Source organism: Callorhinchus milii, unplaced genomic scaffold, assembly GCF_018977255.1.
Source record: "Callorhinchus milii isolate IMCB2004 unplaced genomic scaffold, IMCB_Cmil_1.0 Scaffold11, whole genome shotgun sequence".
NCBI classification, from domain to species: Eukaryota; Metazoa; Chordata; class Chondrichthyes; order Chimaeriformes; family Callorhinchidae; genus Callorhinchus; species Callorhinchus milii.
Genome location: NW_024704752.1, coordinates 18,441,373 through 18,464,127, shown reverse-complemented (window position 1 = coordinate 18,464,127; position 22,755 = coordinate 18,441,373). Strand labels below are relative to the sequence as shown.

Below are 22,755 nucleotides of genomic sequence, written 5' to 3'. Positions count from 1 at the left end.
AAGCCGTAGATAGTTTAAAAAGCCCCCCCCCCCCCCCCCCCCCGCAACGTACATCAGTTTTATATGTTTCAGTGGTGGATCACTCTTCCAAGAGGAAGAAACAGTGGTAGATATTAACAACTTTGAAAAGTACTGTAAGGTTCTTCTTCTCATTCACGTGCAGTATTGCACATCTTCTGGCTCTCTGCTGGTGACCACGGTGGCAGAGTACAGCTGGAAATCTATTGGAATACAAACCTATTTTGTGTTCCTCGAAGTCACGGGGATCAGAGTGTAACAGCTCCAACAATCTGGGTATTCATTACTAAAATCATGTCTCGCACAATTATGGCTGCAACCACCATTATCCACTCCTCCACCCCCACCCCCCTCCCACCAGCTGATTTGTTTGCCTCCTCTACCCCCCCCCCCCCCACCCGGTCTCTGTGTCTCCGCTGTTTTTTCTACATCTTAACCAATCGCTGAGTTTTTTTTTTACATTTACACATCCTTCCAAATTCAAAATAGTCATTAACTGCTGCTTTGCTTTGTAGAAAAACATCAGACAGTGGAGCATTTGAAATTGAAGCAGTGTTTTGGTATCAGCCGTACTAGTGGAGGTTAACGCCCTGTATTTATCTTATTATTCCTGATAAATCTTTATTCTTTTTGCACCGTAACACTTTTCCTTTGCTCAGCTGTTGCATTTCAAAACTTTGGGGGATCGATGAACCTTCCTTCCGTGTACAATGATTTAATTTAACCGTATGTTCTGTGGGCAATGAAATGAAAATTCTCTTTAGTTGCCAGTTCCAGTCCCCTTTCCCCCACCAACAGCTACCCCTCCACCCAACCCACCGACAGATTGATTTTCTTGACAAATGATGTAGTGAAAGCTCCAAAATGTCAACTGAGGAATCCCCACTAACATTGGTCTGTGCACTGTTTATATGTAGAAGTTTCTCAGGCTACTGTTGAACTTTTTATTAACGCAGTTTCAACACAAAGTATATGGTGAACTTTTAAAAGGCTTGTGAGCAAAGTGTACTTGGATTTCTGCATCAGCATATGTGGCCCTGAATACTTCAGTGCCAAAATTAATCAAGTTGATCACTGAATGTCTTAATTTTGCATTGGCGTTTTCTAAATTAAAATTAATTTGGCACTGTTGTCTGCCGATTTGCGTTTTTTAATCACCAGCTTTTTTCCTTTCATTGTTGTTTGGTTTGAATGGGAGGCGAGAGGATTTGGCACTGTGTGTGCATGTGAGATACGGACAATAACCCATCCCTTTAATGATTTTAAAAATACATTCATATTTTAATCAATTGCATTAATGTCGTCAATTATCTGATCCCACGCCCTTTTTGTAAATGAGTGCATTGGATCAAGTCCATGGCCTTAGCTGATCATCAAAAGGAGTACTGCGTTTAAATAGTCCTCAAGTGACCTGCCAACTTGCATAAATGATACTGAAATCAATCTCTTTCTTCATTTAGAAAATGGTGGACTGCAAGTTCTATTAAAGACTATCAAGTGTGACTAGAAATACTGAAACATAACTCTGATTGCTCAGTAGGAAGTCTGGAGCTGTGCCGTTCAGCAGACAAAACCAGCCATATCCCTTACCTGCCTCAGCTGTGGTTTGTTGAGGAATCAATAATTGTGTCATGATTTTTAGGTTTGTTTTCCCAAAGTATATTGTGAACTTAGATAAACGTAGCAGTGCTGCTTTATAAAGGAAAATGCGTTGACACTGTATTACGGATACAAAGTGATTTTGCTTTTTGTCAAATGTCATTTTCTGTTTATATGATGTTGCAAGGTTGTTGCGTGTATTTCGAAACACATGAAAGTCATTTGGTACGAATCAAAATATCACTGACCAATGTATCCATCTAATAAGTTACTTTTTTTTCCCCCGAAAATAAACGCTGGGCACTGATTTTCAGAGATACTAAATGACATCAAATTGCATAGACTGTTGCAGCACGGAACTGGCCATTTGACCCAACAAGTGCATACTCGAACACTCCTCCCAATTCCTTCTCCCAAACCCTTCCGTTCCTTTCTCCCTCATGTATGAAAATTGCCGGGACTGGCACTGACTGGTATATTGAGGCCAGGCACACCTGCCCTGCGGAGACGAGCGTCACAGACAACCTTGTGCTTGGCATGAAAGGCAGGACCTCACTTCCCGGATAGCTTGCCTGATACTAACAGACGCACCCTCTCCCCCCTAAAACATTTTGAGCGATGTGTTTTCCCATTTGACTTCCATTCATGACATTATGAACATGATATTTCAATCAACTACATTGAACTTCGGTGGGAATTGCTTTAGACTTGTTCCTTCCCTTTCATTCTCTCCTTCTCTCCCCCCCCCCCCCCCCCAAACAAAAAGTTTTTGGTTTATCATATCTGCCTTTTATTCAATAGAAAATCAGATTGTCCCCCAAAGTCCCTGTGCCTTGCAAAACCTGCCTTGTATTATTACTTTCAAAAAGTGCCAATGAAAATTAATGGTTTTGACGCACATCCAGAGTAATGGATGATATGCAGTTCAATAAACTCAGTCTGTTGTTCCAAATTGATTTTGCGTTGCTGCGCACATGAGTTCTATAGCCTAAAGTGCTTACATAAGTCCCAAACTAGGCGTGGAAGGCTATCCCCCCCAAGTCATTTTTTATTGCTGATTACAGTCAATTCCTTTCAAAGAAAATAATCTAGATTTCATAAAGTTGTCTTTCTTTCCTGTTCAATAATCTACAAGTGAATCCTGTTGCATGTAAATGGTTTGGGGGAATCTTAGCAGGTGTCATTACCATTTTATTAATGTGCGTCTGTTTTTTTTACTCCAATGTTTTTCATGTTGCTCTTCTGTGAGTTGGGAACAAGTCATCATGTTGAGGCTGGTAAAAGTAGTGTTAAAAAAAAAGATTGTTTTTCTCCTAAGGTTACTTTGAAGTCTTTAATGTGTCTCCAAACTCTTTTAATGATGTGGAATGCTTGAATCCAATCTGAGTTACTAACATAGGAAAAATGAATCACACTGCATGTGGCAGGAATGGCTCCCACTTACCTTCTGAATGTTCATGTTAGACCATGAAAGTGAACCCATTGTTCAACTGATTAATCGCTGTATTAGATACTGCAAAAGGTACTGCAAATTAAACTGATAAATCACATAGTGTACAGTTTAGCCCCTAAACTCCGGCTTGTTTTGAATGTTAAAGTGTGAAGATCATTTATCCTTGCATGTGTATATATAAGGTAGGGGGCAGGACAGGGGTATTCTTGAATTCCCTCAATATGATGGAACAAGAGTTAGTGACATAAAACATCGAATGTATGCTACTTTGTGGAGGCTTCTTCCCCTCCTTGTCTAAGGTGATTGAATAACTTGCCAGCAAGCTCTGATCAGTCTGATGGCTAAATATAATCCACTTTCCTTCTATCGATTTACCTCTTAATTCATAGATTGCCTGAGGCAGCGTGGGCCTGGGGGCCGCACCTGGGAATATGGAATCTGGCCTGCGGCAGCCAAGAGGTTGGGCCACCCTGGCCTAAGGTATCAGTCTGGTAGCACTCTCACCTCCAAGTAGGAAGGTTGTGGGTTCAAGCTCCACTTTGGGGACGGGACGCGAGTTCCTGGTCTGGACTGACACTCCAGTGCAGTGTTTGGGGAAGCACATTTGCATTCTGTGCACTCCCTCCTTTGCAAAGCATTCAGATGGCTTTTTTTGAATGATTTACTCAACCTCCTCTCCATATTCCTTTCTAGTTTAAGCATGACTCGGGCACCGGCACTATTTCTAGCACGTGTATCTCAAATCCATTCTGACACAAGTGGGCAAAAATCGTACCTGATCTTAAGATGCGATGATTCATCTTCCACTGCCATCTCTTGTCTAGAGAAATACCAGCCTTGAATGATGAAGGTGAAGAATGCTAATGTGATTACGATTGTCTTGGTGGCCTTTTTCTGTGGACTGCATTGTTCGAGTATCAATTTATTATATGGAAATTGACTGTGTTCCAGGAGTTATAGGGTCGGGATGGTGTTAAGGCAGATGGAGTAGGATAAGGTATTGGTGCAGAACTTAGACACATGGGTGCTGGAGAACATACATAAGGGCTGCTTATTTTTGCCCTTTAAATTTTGGGGTACAAATTAGCAATTGAAGAGCATCTTAAGGGGAGAAATGGGTCTATATTTTCTCTTATTTAGGTAGTATTTTTGGAGCACCCAGAATTTGACAAATTCTTAAATACAGCCTTAATTTCGAAGCCCATTTGAGAACTGCAGCAAAATTGGCACAGAGTTCAGACTGAATTTGGTTTGCTAAATTCTAGCACTTTAAAATGCTACTTAATAAATATAGTAAATCTAGATGCAATTGAAATTTCTCTTCAAAGCGAGGCATTGGTCAGGCTTTATTCAGTTGCTGTTAAACAGTAACAGCGTTGCTTGTAGATGGCCAGGTACAAGCGTTAAAACAAATAACTCTTTCAAATGTGATCAGCTTCAGTGATTCTACACAGCCACACCTTGGCATTTAGAAGGCAAGTTACTAGATCATCGCTTGATGCAAAGAAGTAAAGCACACGCATAGCAGATACTCGAGTCTGAAGATCAAAACACTGGATATGTGCTGTTGCAATTTAACAATCCCTGAAGTTATGTGAAGCAGTTTACCATTGTCCTCAACAGTAATCTCGTCAAATAACTAAAAAATAATTTGGTCACTAAAGTAGAGCTGGTATTTAAGCATATATAACGCAAGTGTAAGTGTTGAATATCACACAATCCATTCCTGTATTGTGTCAGATCTCGAGATTCTGTTCAGTCTTTATGCTGGAGAGGAAACAGATCCAATTACACAGCCACCATGCCATCTTTTATGCGCTGCCCATTGAACACCTGTATGTATCGTGTTGTTTGGACTTCTTTAATTACATAAATCTACATTATTTAAGCTTCTTCTCGCAAATTAGCTCGTGTAATCAGCACCCACAGTTATTACCTGGCATGAAGAGGTACCTGCTGCCAGCATGGCTTGGAAATAGGTTATGCATTTACTTATTCTTGCACACTCAGTGGGTAGTGAGTGTTATGGTTAGCTTGAAGCGAATCAAATAGTTGTAAAGTCCTTTGCTGTAAGAGACCTCACAAACAACGTGGCTCAGTTGGTAGCACATCTCATCTCTGGATCAGAAAGTTGTGGATTCAGGCCCCACGTGGGGGTTTGAGCTTCGAGCTGACAGTACGGGCTGATACTCTAGTGCAATCCTAGGGAAGTGCGTGCGTTGCATCGTTGGAGGCGAAACATTAAATCGAGATCCCGTCTGCCTAAACAAGTGGCTATTAAAGATTCCCCGGCATTATCCGAAAAGAGAAGGCAGTTTTTTTTCCTTGACCAACAATCCACCAGATAAAATTGTTCACTCACTTTGTGGCTGGTTGTGGGTCATTCCTGTGTGCAAATTGGCTGCCATCATCACCTACGTATTCTGTCACCACACAATGTGGTAAATCTTGTTGAGGCGCTTTATGTTTGGATTTAAAATCATACCTGTTTCAAACCACATGTTGAGCAATGGAACATTCCCGAATCTATTAGATTAAAACACTTCTTACTCCCCTGTTCACATTTGGTTACTTGAAGATTAACTGCAGTTTTTGTTTGAGGCAGCAGGGCTTGACTGAAGATCTATAAATTGCATGTCGATTAGAAAAAGAATTGATTTTTGTTCAGTACTTTGATTAGTAGACAAACTCCAATTAATCAAAATATCCTCGTCTGGTTCCTCCATGGTGTTGATACGAGTCAGAGTATTGATCACTCAAGCATAATAGTGAAACAATTAATATTAATGCGTTTAAATCAATGACGCTGGGTAAATGCAAAGGCAACACATAAAAGAAGTTTGGTTCGTCAGCACCTTTTAGCATTGGGGCGTCCATCAGTTAAAGGCTATAACGCTATCGCTACGAGTCTGACTCATAAAATCTCTTTAGGTGTGAGCAATTTCTGTGTCATTAAGAAATTTCAGTGGAAAACTGTTGCCTGGATAAATGGTTAGATGTGGCAAGTTGGTTTAGAGAATAGATATTACAACCTGGTTATTTTGTTGTAGGAGCTCTGGAGACATTGTTTTATTATGATGGATGCCCTTGGATCTAATGGAAATATAGCCCCCAAAGATGGATGGCTAGGACTGATTAGTAATCCTGTTTCAACACTGTCTGGCAAATCTACTTAGATAAATCACGCTGTGCGGGAAGAAGGTTGGAATGAAATGCTCCAGGGGATTAAACCTAATCATTACGGTGCTCCTTCCCAACACATCGTTTATCAAGAATTTGTCGACCTGCTGCATTGGTGTCTGATTTCAGTGCGATATTGCTAAACGTTTAGGTTCTAAAAGTTATTCAATGTGAAATGGTTAGCAGTGCTGTAAATTACACCTCAAGCGAACTGCTTTGCCTGTTAATGGGCGTTGTAGCATGGTTTCATTGACCAACAGTTCATGAGGGGAGCAGGAATGTACTTCGCCCAGGGCAGGACACTGCACATGCGCTCGCATGTTTGTGTATTTGTTTTCAATGGAGGAAGAAGAAAGTACTAAGATGAGCTGCTTGGGTGATTTATTCACCTAGGAAATAAAAGGAAGTTTTTTTTAAAAAAAAACCTCGGTGCAATATGATTCCATGAACTTTCTGAAGGAAAAGGTTACGGAAACTTTAAGGCAGTGTTCAGCGACTTGAAATTTTTCTTCAGATGGATTGTAGTCATTATATCTGCAACCCATCCGTTCTCGCTTACAAAATTACATCTTATTCAATGAGTCACTGGTGCAGAGCAATATACATGTGGCAGGTCCACTGTGATTCTATCTCTCCGCCTATCATATAAGGCTTAAAACCACTAGTGGGTTGTGTCTCCTCGCTTACAATGCAGCCTCTGTTTATAAAATTACTAGATTTGAACTGCTAACTTCAAACTGCATGTTGCTTTCTGTGCTGCACTTTTGTGTCATTTATAACCCTCGCCCCCCCCCCCCCCCCGCCCAGCAAAACTGTAGGTCAGGGGGTTTAAATTACACCCACAAAATATACCGTCAATTCACAATACGGTATATTCTGTGAAGCGCTTTGAGACGTCTCAGCGACGCGATTAGGCTGTAAATCAACTGCAAGGATTATTATTATTAATATTCGAAAACGGGAATGTAAACTGTATGAATAATGTCAAGATGTCAACAGTTGAAAACCACAACAGATCCCAACCCTGTCACTGTGTAGCTAACCTGCGTGAAGGTGCTTATGTAAGTGCAAGTTATTGTTCTCATGTCTCTTCTGTGGTGGGCTACAGAAATGAACTGGAGTTAGTCTGGAGTTAGAAGCACGAGATGGCAATTGGACAAGAATGAAAAGGACTCTTAATTAGTGAAAGAAATTTATATGGGAAGCTGCGCAGGATTCTTGCAGGTGAGAGTGATGCCAACCGAACCAGGCTGACACCTATGCTTTCTTGTATCGTAACAAACCCAAAGCTCAGGAGAGGGAAGGAAGGAAGGCACGTCACATGAATACACAACCAGAGTTATCTATTGTCCCCCATTGTGCAATTTTATGAGAATTGGCAGCAAACGATGTGGAAAATCTCCTAGTAAGTACTTTCCACCTGGTGCACGTGTTTCTGCTGCATCTTATGTTCAACGGTTTGATTCCTGCCACGCGCTGGCTGGAGCGAGTGGTCGTTCTCAATTCTCCCTTTAGCATACGTTGTTTTTTTTAATAACTTTACGGATGATTAAACATCTGTATCTCTCTCACAGGCAGGCTGCACGGTAACAAGTCAGGTGTGAACAATCTCACTCAACTCTCAGTTTCGCTACTGAGGGGCAACTTTGGCACCCGCAAATCTTTTGCGAACAGTTGAGACACAATCCACCTCCTCCAGCCTCGATCTCCTGAAATGTACACACTTGCTTCCGTAAGCAAACACTGTGCACCTTTGAAAGACTAATCGATTGGATAAGCTAATTTTTTTTGTATGAAATTCATCTGTAGCTCATTCGCTATAAATGTTGTGCTGTTACCATATTCTGTAACGACGATCTGAGACACGTCCAAATCTTCCACATGGTATCCCATTGTTCAGTTTCATTTCCATTTTTTCTCATGGTCCAGGTGCACGAGACAACCGCTGGTTGGCTTTGTAGCTCTGGAAATCTGAAAGCAAGAATGAGTGCTTGTAATAATGATTGGCTCACAGCGTGGACGGAATATGTTGGAGGAGAGACAAAAGATATACTGTGCATCCATCATTGCATGAGCCCTGTTGGGGATGACTCTATTAACATAATATTTTCTTCACGTTGCTGCAGATTATGGACGGCCAATAGTGAATGTAATACTGTCCCTTCTCCCTTACCATTTCTCTTAATGTTTCTGTGTGGGTGGAACACTCATGTGTCAGTGGAAGTGCTACTTTTAATCATATTTTTCTTTCAGTGGAACTTTGAACTGTATGCTGTTTCGCCCACAAAACATACAGTCAATTCATTTTATAGTAGATTCTGTGAAGCGCTTTGAGACGTCTAGCAGACGTGACAAGGCGCTATATCAAATGCAAGGATTATTATTATTATGCCGGGACGTCCAATGGAAGATATATTTTGAATTGTTTTCTTTCCCTTGCTTTTGAAGGTTTGCACGCATCGATTCTTTTTTTTTAAACCTCTATTCCAGCTGTGCTCGACCTCATTTTTGTATCAATCCTTTATTTAGCCCCTTTAGACGTCTAAAAGTGCTTCACAGAATATACTGTAAAGTGAATTTGAATGTATGTTTTGTGGGTGAATTCTGACTTGCCCCACTTTCTGTCCTTGCCGAGATGTAACACAGGGTAAATTTCCATTCCAGCGCCCAAGAATGTGCCTTTAACCCAACCCAAGGTGAATGAGCACTCCATACTCAGCCAAACTTGTGATCTCTGTGAGTGCTGTTGAGAGATTGTGAACTTGCATTCACTGGAGTCTGTGTTGAGTCTGCCCATGTGAACGTTTTAATTTAAAAGCACTTCTGCCCATCAAAAGCACGAGGTTCTTTTATTTTAATAACAGTAATTCAGTCTGTCTGAATTCAGCTGATGTGTCTGGAAATGAAAGAACTGACTTCTAATCCACTACGTCACGCAATCTCTCGAATTCACTTCATTCCTCCAGTCTTCAAATGCACTGCATCACTATTCTAATTGCAATAATGATCCTTGCATTTGATATAGCGCCTTATCACGTCTTCGAGGCGTCTCAAAGGGCTTCACAGATTATACTGCAACGTGAGTTGACTATATGTTTTGTGGGCGAAACATGGCAGGCATTTGCGTACAGCAGTGTCCCACGTACAATCGTGGATTGAGTGACTAATTTTTCTTTGAAGGAGTTATTCTAAATGCTGGTCGCTGGGTTTACTGATTAGGTTGTGGCTTCACTCATTTAACCCGACATTTTTTTTTAACCCAGATTTAAAAACCTATTAGTGCGATGCCAACCTTCAACCCAAATTTAATTTAAAGTTCTTCTTTGTTTTGTTTTTGAACCCCTTCCAGTCAATGTGACCAAGCTAACCTGACGGAGCAAATTACAGACACAATCTTTACGACAAAGTCAATGCAGGTCAGAAAAACAACTTGTCTTTAAGTGGCATAATCCTTCCATCAGCCTAATATAGAGGAATGTTGCTTAAACTAGAACAACTCAAAAGCCACTCCTTCTGCCTGCCACAACCATCTACCGGATTCCAATGAATAATAATAAGCCTTTGCATTAGATATCATGCGTTATCATGCTGTTCAAATGTCACAAAGTGCTTTACAGAATATACTGTAAAGTGGAGTGATCTTGTGGGCGAAACGGATGGCTGGAGTGAGTGTGAGAGAGGATAGGGCGAATGTGAGAAGAGAGTTGGACAGGGGACGGGTGAATTGACCGTATATTTTGTTGGAACGTGGAAGCTAATTGTGTACAGACTTTAAAGCACACGCCTTGTGCAATCCCATATCAAAAACAACCTTAAAGCTGAAAGCTTAACCTTTTATGATGTTGGCTTTCAACAGCCACTGTTCATGGCCTGACAACTTTTTTGTTTTGATACGATTAAGCTTAGCAGTAGAGTATAATCTAAAGATCTCTTTTGCAAACTCTAGCTTTAGAATTCCAGATTTTCATCCTCCTACTGAATAAACCAATGGTACGTTACATTGAGAGTAATTGGTAAGTATGTAGATTATGGTGATATTATCTGGGCTGTATTGCAGAATTGCCAAGAAGTAATAATATCTTTGCACTTGATACAGCGCCTTATCACAGAACATAGTATAAAGTGAATTGATTGTATATTTTGTGGGCGAAACACAGCAGCTAATTGCACAAGTACTGTCCCACAAACAGTCGTGGATTGAGTGAAGAAATTATTGTTAGAATTTTTTTTTGAAGGGATTATTCCTCCAGGAAAAGCAATCCGACAATCGACTAACAGCCGGGTTCCTACATGCTGCTGGTAAACCGAGGCGTGTGGAGTAAGGAAACTTGCCTAAGGTTTTGCCCTGCTGAGAATCGAACCCAGGTCCTCTCGCTTGCGAGGCAATGCTCTAACCACTGATCTACAGGACTCCATGCATGAACTTTTCCCAGTTTCTGCACTCATGGCTGTATCGGCTATTTGCAGAACCTACGTGAATTTGAACCAGCCTGACCAATTATTCTCCACTGTGTGCATGTGCAGTCACACCTACGTTCCAATTACCGCCTGCTCAGTGAGCACATTTCAAGATGTTGTGCTGACGCAGAAAAATGTAAAACACAAAACTGACCTCGGTAGAATACGTATAAACAATATATTTGGGGAAGGGAAGAAGGTATTTTTTGGAAGAGATTACTTTTCTCCTACATTCAGACTTTTAAGCGCTCCGGGAAGCTACTCCGAGTAAAGGACGCTATATAAATGCTTGTTGTCGTTTAACCTGAAACAGGTTGTTCAGTAAACAACAATTTTATCCTTCAGGATGAGTTAGAATTGGATAGTTAAATCCTGTTATTTATAAATTCCCCTTTTAACAGCTTTTCAGTCACCCACTGGTGCAGATTAGCACAAAACATGATTTTATTGCATTTTTATTTTATCAACTGTTCTGTGTGTTGATCCTTCCTTGTAAATTGAAGGGGGTTCATTTGACCCCAAAATGCATTCAGGTTTTGGTCGACACTAACACTCTTGTAATTACGAACCCTTTTTTTAACGGTACAGAATAGATCTATTTGTGTTTTTTGTATATTATCATCTGTAGTTGTCAATGAAGGAATGGGTTATAATTGCTACACTGCTTATTTGTAACTTGCAGCTGTCTGGTTCCATCTCAATCACATTCCTTTTGTTCTCTTAAGTAAATGGAAAATTATCCAGTGTGAACAGGGTGGCAAAATGAACCTATAATACGCATAGTACGTGTCGATTAAACAACTCTGGTCATCTCTCTTTCTTTCAGTTGTTTACGAACATAGATCAAGGTTAGAAAAATCGCTTCAGAAAGAAAGAAATGAACATAAAAAAGCTAAAGAAGGTAAGAAATCATGCTTTAGCTTTTAATCTTCTTTACTATTGAAACTTAACCCAGTGTTAAATGCATCTTCGACCTTGATCTACTGGCCAGCACTTCCCCCAGATAAGATTGTTTTGGGGGACAATGCTGTGCGTGAATTGGCTATTGCTTTCAACTTCAAAATACACAGTCCCGACACTTTACAGTCAGTCCTGTGAAGCGCTTTAAGATGGCCTCCTGACTGAAAGGTTCTATACGAAGTGTAATTATTAATAATCAGTTAATCAAATAGTTTTGGACCTGGAAAATCCACCGTTTTAAGCATTGTGTTGCCTTGTGAAGTGGCTGATGTTAATTCAGCATTGGATGCAGGAGTGAATTGCTGCCAATTCCTTGTATCAGTCTTGCCCTAGAGTGTACGCTAATTGTTTGGTGATGTTAATGTGGTCAGGCTCTGATGTTAATTCGCTGTTTTGTAGCTTTGGAACGTGGCTATAAATTGCAGTTTAGCTCTGTATAAATACTATTATGGAATTTGCACTAATTGGACACTAACATAACGTAGTCAGGTACAGTTCAACAGTTGATCCCTTCTCACCGCAATTATGGCATCACCAGTTGCTGTACGAATGCATCACTCGGCTCCTCTGGCCTGGTGTTAAACTAGTCTTCTCATTCGGTGATTTTTTGGCAAGTCTGAGATTCCCATGGATATGTCAGATACACAAGTGTCCACCCGCCCTAACCCTCCACCCCCTCCTGATCCCAACCCCCAGCTCGGGTCCAAATCCCTGACTGTCCGGCACCTTGGGATGTCCTCCCAACGTGAAGGGTGCTATACAAGTGTAATTTGTTGTTGTATTACTCCACACAGAGTGGCTGGAATCCAGCAGTGTGGAATTGAGGCTGTCTGCAACCCATGTGTGACGCAGCATGTATGGCTGGTGCTCACATGGTGAATGGTGCCTTTTAGAAGTTTTAGAACTTTTATACAAACTGAGCGTTATTAATAAAACTGGAAATGCTGGATCTCCGTTGCAGGTCAATGAGCATCCAAAGGTGAAAACCCAAGTTGATGATTTGTACTGAACAATAATAATTTGATGATTATTATTATTTATTCATTTAAATAATAACGTAGTCACTCAATCCACAACTGTTTGTGGGGACGCTGCTGCGCGCAATTGGCTGCCATGTTTCGCCCACAAAATATACAGTCAATTCACTTAACAGTATATTCTGTGAAGCGCTTTGAGACGTCTCAAAGACGTGATAAGGCGCTGTATCAAATGCAAGGATTCATCTTATTATTTAGTTACGCCAAATTTAAAAACAAATATTTTTTATTTTATTTCCATCCTCTGCACATTTCCTTCACTCGATGAGCATGCACTGATTATATATATATTTTTTTCTTTGTGCCTTTAGATTTTCTTGTTTATAAGTTAGAAGCACAGGAAGCACTGAACAAAGAAAAGGTGAGTCCTGTACTTGGTTGCAGACGGTGGTGAATTCAACTTTCAGAAGTGTCTACGTATCAATTTTAAACTGATCTTTAAAAAATTAAGTTGTATTACGATGCATCGTGTGGTAAAATTTTTTTAAATTGATACCAGTTAATAACCTGAATGGTAATAAATGTGCAGCGACATTGATTATTGGAAGATTTGAGTAATCTGCATTTCGAACACCAAATTATATTGTTTGTGAAAGACGCAATACCAGTTATCAAATTAATTTCCTTAACGGGAATTTTAAATCCTTTGTGTATGAAACGAACCAAAGCTGATTTTAAAAATTGTGGAAAGTGGTGAAATCACCCAATTATCCTCCCGAAAAAAGCCATTGGTCATTAATTTCACGGCTGTTTGTGGAGCATTACTGAGCGCAAATTGGCTGCTGCCTTTTTTACATTATGAATTCCAAGGATTAAAGAATTAAAAGCATTTGAAATTTACAAGGCTTCACCTTATACTTTCAACCTTTCTGTGTTATTTCCTACACATTGTATTTTTCCGGTCCATACAACAAATTGCTTTTGCCGGACATACCTTCCGGAGCAAATTCACATCACTGTCATTATTTTAAACCAGAGGCTACCAGTCTGTTAATAACTATCTGAATCTTGACACATTATTAATACACATGGGCTAACACTGGGTGCTGTCTAATCCCTGTTCTGTTTGGCCCTTTTATGAAGTTGTTTACAGTTGTGTTGCAATGTCAACATAAATATGGATTAAACGTGTCAAAATAACAATGTGGCTTTCATCTTAGAAACTTTGTATTTCTGTTTTCTTTAGCAGGATACCAGTAACCGATACAGTTCACTTACGATGCAACACAAAATGCTGAAGGTAGGTTCTTGATTGTTCTCGGGCAACAAAGACATGTTCACGGTTGGCTGGGTTGACCCAATGGTCCAATCGCCTGCTGGGAATCATTGGCTAAGGTTTCACGTATCACAAGAGATGTATGGATAAAGAAGACTCTTTGGCCCATTTCCAGAGTCTAACTAGTTCCCTGTTACAACATAGAATATTACAGCACGGAAGGAGGCCATTCGGCTCATTGTGCCTGTGCCGGCTCTTTGGAAGAGCTTCCCAATCAGCCTCACTCCCCCCCCCGCCCCCCTCCCTCCCCGCTCTTTCCCCAAATCCTTGCAATTTTTTTCTTTTCAAGTACCTATCCAATACCCTTTTTGAACGTTGTTATTGAATCTGTTTCCACCGCCCTTTCATCAAGCTGTTTCTTAAAGAACTGCGGTGCCCTGGCCTCTACCACTAATTCATTCGAACTGTTATTTAATTTTGTCCTTTATAGCCCTGAGTTGCCACCTTGGCATATGTGACAATCTTGCTCTTGGATGGAGAGCAGTCATTTGGGAGAGGGCTTGGTGGGATGGCGCCATTCCAACGATGAGCCAAACGGCAGTGTCTGCTGTAGAATTATATGATTCTCGATACTGTTTTGTTACGTTTATGCTAGTGATGGGATATATCGATGCTTTGTTTTTTGTTAAAAAGGAAAAGCTTCTTTTATGTTAAGACTTGTATCTTTTATGTTATATTCATGGTAAAGGACAGCCGACACAGCTACTGTGCATCTTTAATTGTAAGAGTAATTTCCTTTGGGCTGATGCAAGCAGAACCCTTGAGAAAACGTCCATGTAATTTCATAGTGGGTTTGAACTCACCATTGAGATGCCCAACAAATGGGAGGAATGTGAGCAAGAGTTTCAAGCGAGCCCTAATTGGTAGGAGTGTATGGTAATGAGCACCTTTGTGAGGAGGCAGGAAATTGCTTGCATTTGGATGACAAATTAATTGACTGGTACTTCGTGTCCATCGTGAATAAAGAAGAACCCTTCTATTGAAAACAAAATCCTCTTCCCTTTATACCTCCGGCAAATGATAGGTCAGGGTATCAAGGGATACGGGGCAAAGGCAGATAATTGGCGTTGAGGTACAGCTCAACCATGATCTTATAGAATGATGGAACATGCTTGAGGGGCTGAATGGCCTACTCCTGTTCCTATATTTCTGTATTTTTCTAATGAAGCACACAGGGCATTTTACATTGAAGAATAAATCAGAAGCCCTGGTGTACTTTGTACATGACAATCCACAATACTGAGCTTTCATTTCCACAGTGTGTAGGAGGGGAGAAAAAAGCTTTCCAGGGTTGATTGAATTTTACGATTCTACTGAATGGAATAACATTGCTATTTGTAATCATGTCACTACCTGCCTGTCGTGAAAATCTCTCCCATTATTTTGCCCACCTGGAGCAGGAATGTGCCCGATGGATGAATAGAACCCATAGTTTCAGTTGAAAAGCACTTAATCACCGTCCTCACAATGCTTTGATACGTATAATCAAACAAGTTCAAGTTCCCTTTTCAACTGTTACTGTAAACATTTTGCACAGGGCCATTCCTTTATTTGTTTAGGTTTAGTGTTAGGTGCAAAGGAAGGGCAGTTTGGGAGACACAGACTAGGATTGACGGGTGAGGTTCAATCACTTATCTTTAATACGCTCGGGCTTTTATTTTGATTATAATAATCCTTGCATTTGATATAGAGCTTCATCCCGTTGTTGGGACGTCTCAAAGCGTTTCACAGGATATACTGTGAAATGAATTGACTGTGAATTTTGTAGGTGCAACGCGGCAGCCAATTGCGCACGGCAGCGTCCCACAAACAGTGTGTGGAACAGGAAGTTTGAATATCAGTAATTAATGACTGGAACAGGTTGCCAGGAAAGGTGGTTGAGACCAGGATGCTGGACTTTTTTTTAAAATTATTTTTTATATATATATACACACAATATATATTAAAAAAAGTTTGATGCTGTGATGGGGGAACGCCAGGGTGGATGTTCTGGAAGGATGAGATCAGATGGGCCAAAGGGCCTTCTTCATCCGAAACCAATCTTGCGATTGAAGTGTGAGCTCGTGCAAAAGGATTTGTACTTAGCGGATTGTACAAATACATGGTTGGTCCACTGGAACCTGACTCCAAGAGCTGGCTTGTGATCGACAGAAGCTCTTTCTACCTGTCAGGAGGTTAGCATTGATTGCCAACCGAGCAGCGTTCCATGGGATCAGTTTCCAGCATTTACTGGAGGCAGCCGCAGGAATCACTAGTTATAAATCCTTGAGCAATTGGATTTAGACTCTGGCCGTCTTAAGAATAGTGTGGGGCAGTCTTTTGGCCTTTCAGTTTAAGAAACCCCACTTTCATTTGCTCAGTAGCAAATGGAATAATCGAATGCAGACCCGAAAGATTGAATTGAGGAGGAAAAAAAAGATTGCCTGAAAGATTGCACAAAATTAAATGTGCTCTGTGGCTTCTGTTGGGATTTAGACTCATTTGCTTTGGAATTCAAGGAGACTTCAGTGCATAGCTTCCAAGGATTTAATAAAAGGTTACGGGAAAAAAAAAATCCCAAGAGTATGACTGATGAGTGGCGAATTGTGCCCCTGTCATTATTGTACAGTGGTTTGTGAGTACGGCCAGATATTGTCTTTGTTTGTGTTCACTATCATAATAAAAAAAGAATTCTTGCATTTGATATACCGCTTTATCACTTCGTTGAGACGTCTCAAAGTGCTTCATATTATATACTGTAAAGTGAATTGACTGTATATTTTGTGGGCGAAACAAATCTTTTTGTCTAGTTTTTTTTCATTCAGTCTTTCTGCACAGATTGTTGGCTAACCTACAAAAATTCTTGCACGCATTATAAATCCAGTCATTTGTTTCCGGAGTATTTCAGGGTTCGTTCGCAGTTCTGTTCTTAAAGTGTTTGTTCTATCAGTCACATTTATACTCGCATGTATCCAGATCGGGCCTTTGAACCTTATATTTTTGTGTATGCTCTATTCAAGAGCTACCCTTGTATACTTAGAAGGAACAAAAACTAAAAGAATGACTCAATCATTGGAAAGTAAATAAGGAAACAAATATTGCAATTTTTTCTTTAAAAAAATTATAATCCGTTTAATTTGAATTTAAACTTTTTTTTGCATACATCAGGCAGCATCTATGGAGATGAAAAATTCTGACAAAAGGTCATCGATCTGAAAAGTTAACTCACTTACTTCTCTCCATAGATGCTGCCTGACTTGCTGAGTGTTCCCAGACACTTCTGTTTTTTATTTGTGAATTTTTATCAGTTACTTTTGAAGTTGTGTTTTTTCCCCCCCCTCCTTTGCAGAACGTTTCTGATGGTTTTATAATTTGTTATTAAAACAGAAGGATAATTTGGGTTCCAATAATAAATAGTGTATTTGGAACAATAAACGATAAAGCAGCAGGATCTTTTTTTTTCCCCCCCCACTGAGGTCCTGCAGTGAGCTGTGTGTGGGCTCCTGGCTCTAGTTTTACTAATCGTGAAGTTCCTCTGAGATGAGCTAGCAATTATGTTCAGTGCAGTCCAGGATCTGCCATTAAAATCTTAGAAATGATGCTTAGCAACTGCATTTGCTGTGCTTTGTCTCTACATGATCTAAAATATTCCTGGAGGAAAGGAAGGGTTTTGGCCTCTTAAGTACAGATACAAAGGTCTCGCAGGCAAGGAGCCTTCTGCAATATGCGAACGCACCAATATGCTGTAGACAACTGAAGAGCAAGGTGGAAACCTTGTACGTTTTAATCTCTTCTCAAACTCTTTATGTTTGTTTTTCTCTGTCAGTATCTTGCTGTTGTATAATGCATACCAAAGTCATCTTGTCAAAATAATTAGTGTACTCGCTCCACCTCCCTGCTCCCGACATTTACGAGACGTCTCCAAGCTGTGATAAGGCGCTATATCAAGTGAAAGGCTTATTATTATTATTGGTTTTGACCGTTCAGTTTGATGGCAGCAATTTCATCTATAGTCATCAGTACCAACCCTAATGCACAGATCAACAAACTGTTACCATTGGAGTAGAGCGAAGTGGCTCCAAACACCCAGTTTGAGATCTTCGGACATGTCCGGTTTCTGTGCTTTCTTTGGTCAAAAGTCGGTCTGTTACATTGAATGTTTCTTTCGCGGGGCTTTTGGGGGGAGGTGGCGCTAAGCACCAAAGTTTTGCTCACAAAATACACAGGCAATTCACTTTACAGTATATTCTGTGAAGTGCTTTGAGACGTCTCGAAGCACATGATAAGGAGCCATATCAAATGCAAGGATTATTATTACTTTTGTATCATTGTGAATCCCCCAGTTTTGATTGATGTCTGGAAACTCCCTCCACAGGCTGCAGATCATCCAGAACTCTGCAGCCCGTGTCTTCTCCCGCACCAGGCTCCTCGACCCTATCACCCCCATCCTCGGCCGACTCCACTGGCTTCCCATCACACAGAGGATACAGTTTAAGATCCTGGTCCTCACTTTCAAAGCCCTCTGTGGTCTTGCTCCCCCCGACCTCTCCGACCTTCTCATCCCCTACCATCCTGCTCGCTCCCTCCGTTCAGCAGGCTCCAGCCTGCTTCACGTCCCCCCACCCCCCCCAACCCTCGCTCGCTCCACTATTGGCAGGAGGGCCTTTTGCCACTCTGCTCCCACACTTTGGAACTTCATCCCGCAGTCCCTCCACCTCGATCGACCCTCCCTTGCCTCCTTCAAGACCCATCTCAAGACCCTCCTCTTTGACTGTGCTTTCGATCACCCTCCTTCCCCACCTGCCCTCTACCCTCCCTGATCCTGACCCCAGCTCAGGTCCGAAACTCTGACTGTCCAGCGCTTTGGGACATCCTCCCGACGTGAAAGGCACTATACAAATGTAATGTTGTAGTTGTAGTAGTAGGCATTAAAAATGCCCTGGCACTATCGCAAGGAAAACACCCAGTGTTTTGGCCAACAATCCTCCAGATTAATTTGACCTTCCCCTCACCGCTGCTGTTGATATCTTGCCATGTTTGTCAACAATAGCGGTCATTACATTTGACAGTAAATTCATCTGAAGAGCTTTGAAATGTGTTGATGTGCTGAAGGTGGTCTAAAGGTTCTTCGGAAATAAAGCTGAAGTTTTCTGACCAGAAGTTGTTTCACGGACAAATTTGAGTTGATTTTTGTCCAAGTGACGCTGTTTGTGCATTCTTGTGTCCTAGAATCAGCACGAAGAACTGAAAAGGCAGTACACCGATCTGCATGAAGAGCATCAAAGGCTGGGAGAAGACCACAGCAAAGCAATAAATGAGCACGGTCATAGATACCTGAGCTTACAACAGGTGAAAGAGCAGGAGATAGCTAAGCTAAAAGGTAATTATGAGGCCTTAGTACCAGAACCTCATTGGAGGGAGCTACCTCTGGGACCACAAGGTCAAATAACTCGCATTTTTTTTATTTATATAGCACCCTTCACCTGGGGTAGCTCACTTTTTATACCTGGAGAAATCTCCTGCCCAAATCGTCTGTAATTCACCACCAAACTAAAGCCACAAACGGAGCATCAGGCAAACAAATGTTCCAGTGTCCCAGGAAAGTCTCCTGAAGTTTGTTGGTTTGCATACTCCCATACTGTCCAAAGTCAGGTTTAAACTTGATGGGCTATCTTTATAAAATTAGAGAACTCAACGTTGAACGGCCTATTGAGGGTCTGTTCTGGAATCTATCGCATACATATAGAGGGGTTTTTACCAAGTTTTTCCACAGATGGATAGTAATTCCCGTGAAGCGCTTTGAGATGTCTCAATGACCTGATGAGGCGCTATATCAAACGCAAGGATTATTTAAAATATTATTGAAATTTTATTTTCCCAAGACCTAACCAGTCGCTGTTTTTCAAACCATCACTTTTCTTACGGCGTTCAGAGGTGATGACGCTTGGAGCTGCATCTTCTCTTTCAATTTGCTTTTTACTTTCAGAGAATATTTATAATCTGCTCGAAGAGAACAAGAAGTTGAGGAAGGCTCACCAGGATGTTCATATTCAGCTGCAGGATGTGAGGGTAAAGTGCCATTTTTTACTGATGCCACTTCTGAAAGACTACGGGGGTGTCCCTAGTGAGTCGATGTTGAAAAGGATTATGCAGAATGTCTTTCGTTCCTGTTTTTGATTTACATTACAGTATTAACTTCTCTGTCTGTCTCTCTTTCTCTTTCTCTCAACCATGGCTGTTCCAGTCAAGCCCTATCCTGTTGTCACCCAATGTCTTCACTTGCCACGACACTAGAGGACTTTCATGGAATCCCGTAGCGTAGTGGTTAGAGCACTCACCTCGCAAGCGAGGGGACCTGAGTTCGATTCCCGGGCAGGGTGTAAAGTTAGGCAAGTTTCCTTACTTTTTTTTTCACGTTTCAGTCTTTTTTCATGTTTCTGCAGCAAGAACATAAGAACTTATTATTGCAACATGATCAACTGCAGCTCACTTTAGAAGACCACAAAAACTCTCTGTCTGCTGCTCAGGTCAGGTGCATTTGTACTTTTTTTTCTTTTCAAAGAAACTGTTTTCGCAAGCGAAACACTTTTGTTTAATGTTATTGCCCATTATGTGTTTCTGCAGAAATGACATTATACAAAACGTAATTAAACAGAACTGAATCACATTTTAAATCGCTTCAGATGGCGACATTCTGCCTCTGAGCAAAGATTTTTTGTTAAGATTACCTCTTTTTAAGTTGTGTTATAATGGGATGGATGGGGGAAATTCTTGGTGCTACATTTGCAAACAAGGCTTTATACTTATACTTTATACGGGTAAGAGCTGACTGATATTTCTCCTAGGATCTACAGCACACACCCATTTTAGAGGAGTTCTATTTAACATTTTCTGCACAGAAAGATAATCTGTTCGATACATCCAGTGTTGGAAAGCTCACTGTATGATTTTCCAGCTTGTTTTCCAATTGCCTTAAGCTAAGAAGTTTGTTCTTGGGTGAGGCCTTGGATATCTCGGTTAAGGGCGTACGTGTTTTGTTTTAGGTTATTGCTGGTTTTTGAGCTGTTTACACCCAAAACAATGTGAAAACTACCTCGCCAGGAATTGTAGGAGGCTGCGTACAGCTACTGTACAACAACAACTTGCATTTACACAGCGCCCCTGACACAGGGCAACGTCCCAGAGCGCTTGACAGTGGCAGAGCACGAGGCCGAGCCGGGGGGAGGAGACCGTAGGTACGGTCGAAGAGGAAGGTCTTCAGGTGTGATGTGAAGACTAGGAAGGAAGGGAGCTAGGCGGAGGGATAATGGGAGAGTGTTCCCAGAGTAATTCATGTAAAGAGCTATTCTTTGTAACTTCTCTAAGATGTAATAGTCATGTGAATCTTTCCAGAAAAGCACAGACCCTGACTGTAAACATGGGGAACATCTTCCCTCCAAGTAACAGAAGAAGAATATGTAACGCCTTATCACATGCGTGCAATGACTGTGTGTTTGTAGGCTAAACATAGCAGCTGATTTGCACAGCATTGACCCAACAAACAGCCATGAAGTGAATGACCAATTTGTCAGTCAGGACACCTAGAGAAATTCCCTTCTCTTTTCCAGCAGTGATATGGGATCTTTAACGTCCACCTGAACAGGCAGAAGCAATCTTGGTTTAATGTCTCATCCAAAGGACGGCACCTCTGACAATGCAGCACTGCAACATTGCATTGGAGTGTCAGATGAGACTGTTAAAAGTTCTGACGTGGGATTTGAACCCACAACCTCTGACTCAGAGGCGAGAATGCTACCGATTGAGCCAGACTGACGCCATGAAATTCAAAGCTACTGTTCAAGTTATTCATGTTTATCAAAAATAGGTTTGGGATTTTTTTTCCCCAAGTGGTGGAAAAAGTTGCACTGTTTTACTACCGCATCTGGTTAGTGGAACACGAAAGGTTAATGGGTTACGAAAATAACCTTTTACAATAGTTATCGCAACATTAAAATTGAATGCTGTGTTCTCCAAATCACCTTAAACCGTTTCAGTCAGAGACGAAGAAATTGAATCAGCAATATTTCACGTGAGATGAAAGGGAATTTTTTTTTTGTTTGTTTTTTGTTGCTGATAAAATTGTCTGCTCTCTGAGGAACACCGGGACCTTCTCTGCATTACTGCGCAGTGTTGTACTTGTGCTTGATTCTTGGAACCCGCGCACGCTGCAGCCAGGAAAAACGGTGGTCAATTGTGCCCAGAACTGCACTCTCAAAGCGCTGCCTATGTCTGACCTGCAACAAAGACATAATTTCTGAGATCGAACAATGGAGAGGTGCGGTGTGCTCTCTGACCTACATTATGGCATCTATTATTCAGGTCTTCTTTAATGATGACGATGGCCACGTTTGTTTGGTTTGCTGAAGGAGGGCGAAGTGTGGGTTTTCTGGAAGGATACGATCAGATGGGTGTGTCGTCATTCCAACCCACTCGTTTTTGCATTCTTGCAAATAAATGGCTTTGTTTCTGGCTGTCCTTCAGAGATTCGCAAACGTGGGGGGAAAAAAAATGAATGAATAGACTTCACAAAGCACTGTGTAGTGGAAAGTCAATTTCTGTCAAACCAACCAGTCATAGTTGAATGTTCTCCTGTATAAGATGAAGAGCAGAAATTGCTCATGTACAATAATGCCAATAGTGAGAGGGGAAAAGTCTTGTTCCTCACCCTCTTACTGCTTGCCTTAGACAGATGAAACACAAGTGAACTTCAGAGATATTTTTTTGCTAGCTGTACTTTCTTTCTCTACTCCTTACTC

The 22,755-nt window shown here is 41.1% G+C and overlaps 1 protein-coding gene across 4 annotated transcripts in view; it reads left to right on the top strand.

The window, feature by feature from the left end:
• Positions 1-22,755, top strand: part of golim4a (golgi integral membrane protein 4a) — a 40,649-nt gene that overhangs the window by 5,397 nt on the left and 12,497 nt on the right. For 2 of the 4 annotated variants that reach the window (XM_042339055.1, XM_042339057.1), the window contains exons 2-7: positions 11,535-11,609; positions 13,017-13,066; positions 13,892-13,945; positions 19,190-19,340; positions 19,947-20,029; positions 20,404-20,487. In XM_042339055.1, coding sequence (XP_042194989.1) covers positions 11,535-11,609; positions 13,017-13,066; positions 13,892-13,945; positions 19,190-19,340; positions 19,947-20,029; positions 20,404-20,487 — 497 coding nt within the window. The remainder of the gene's footprint in view (positions 1-11,534; positions 11,610-13,016; positions 13,067-13,891; positions 13,946-19,189; positions 19,341-19,946; positions 20,030-20,403; positions 20,488-22,755) is intronic. The other 2 variants (XM_042339056.1, XM_042339058.1) reach the window with 2 other exon arrangements.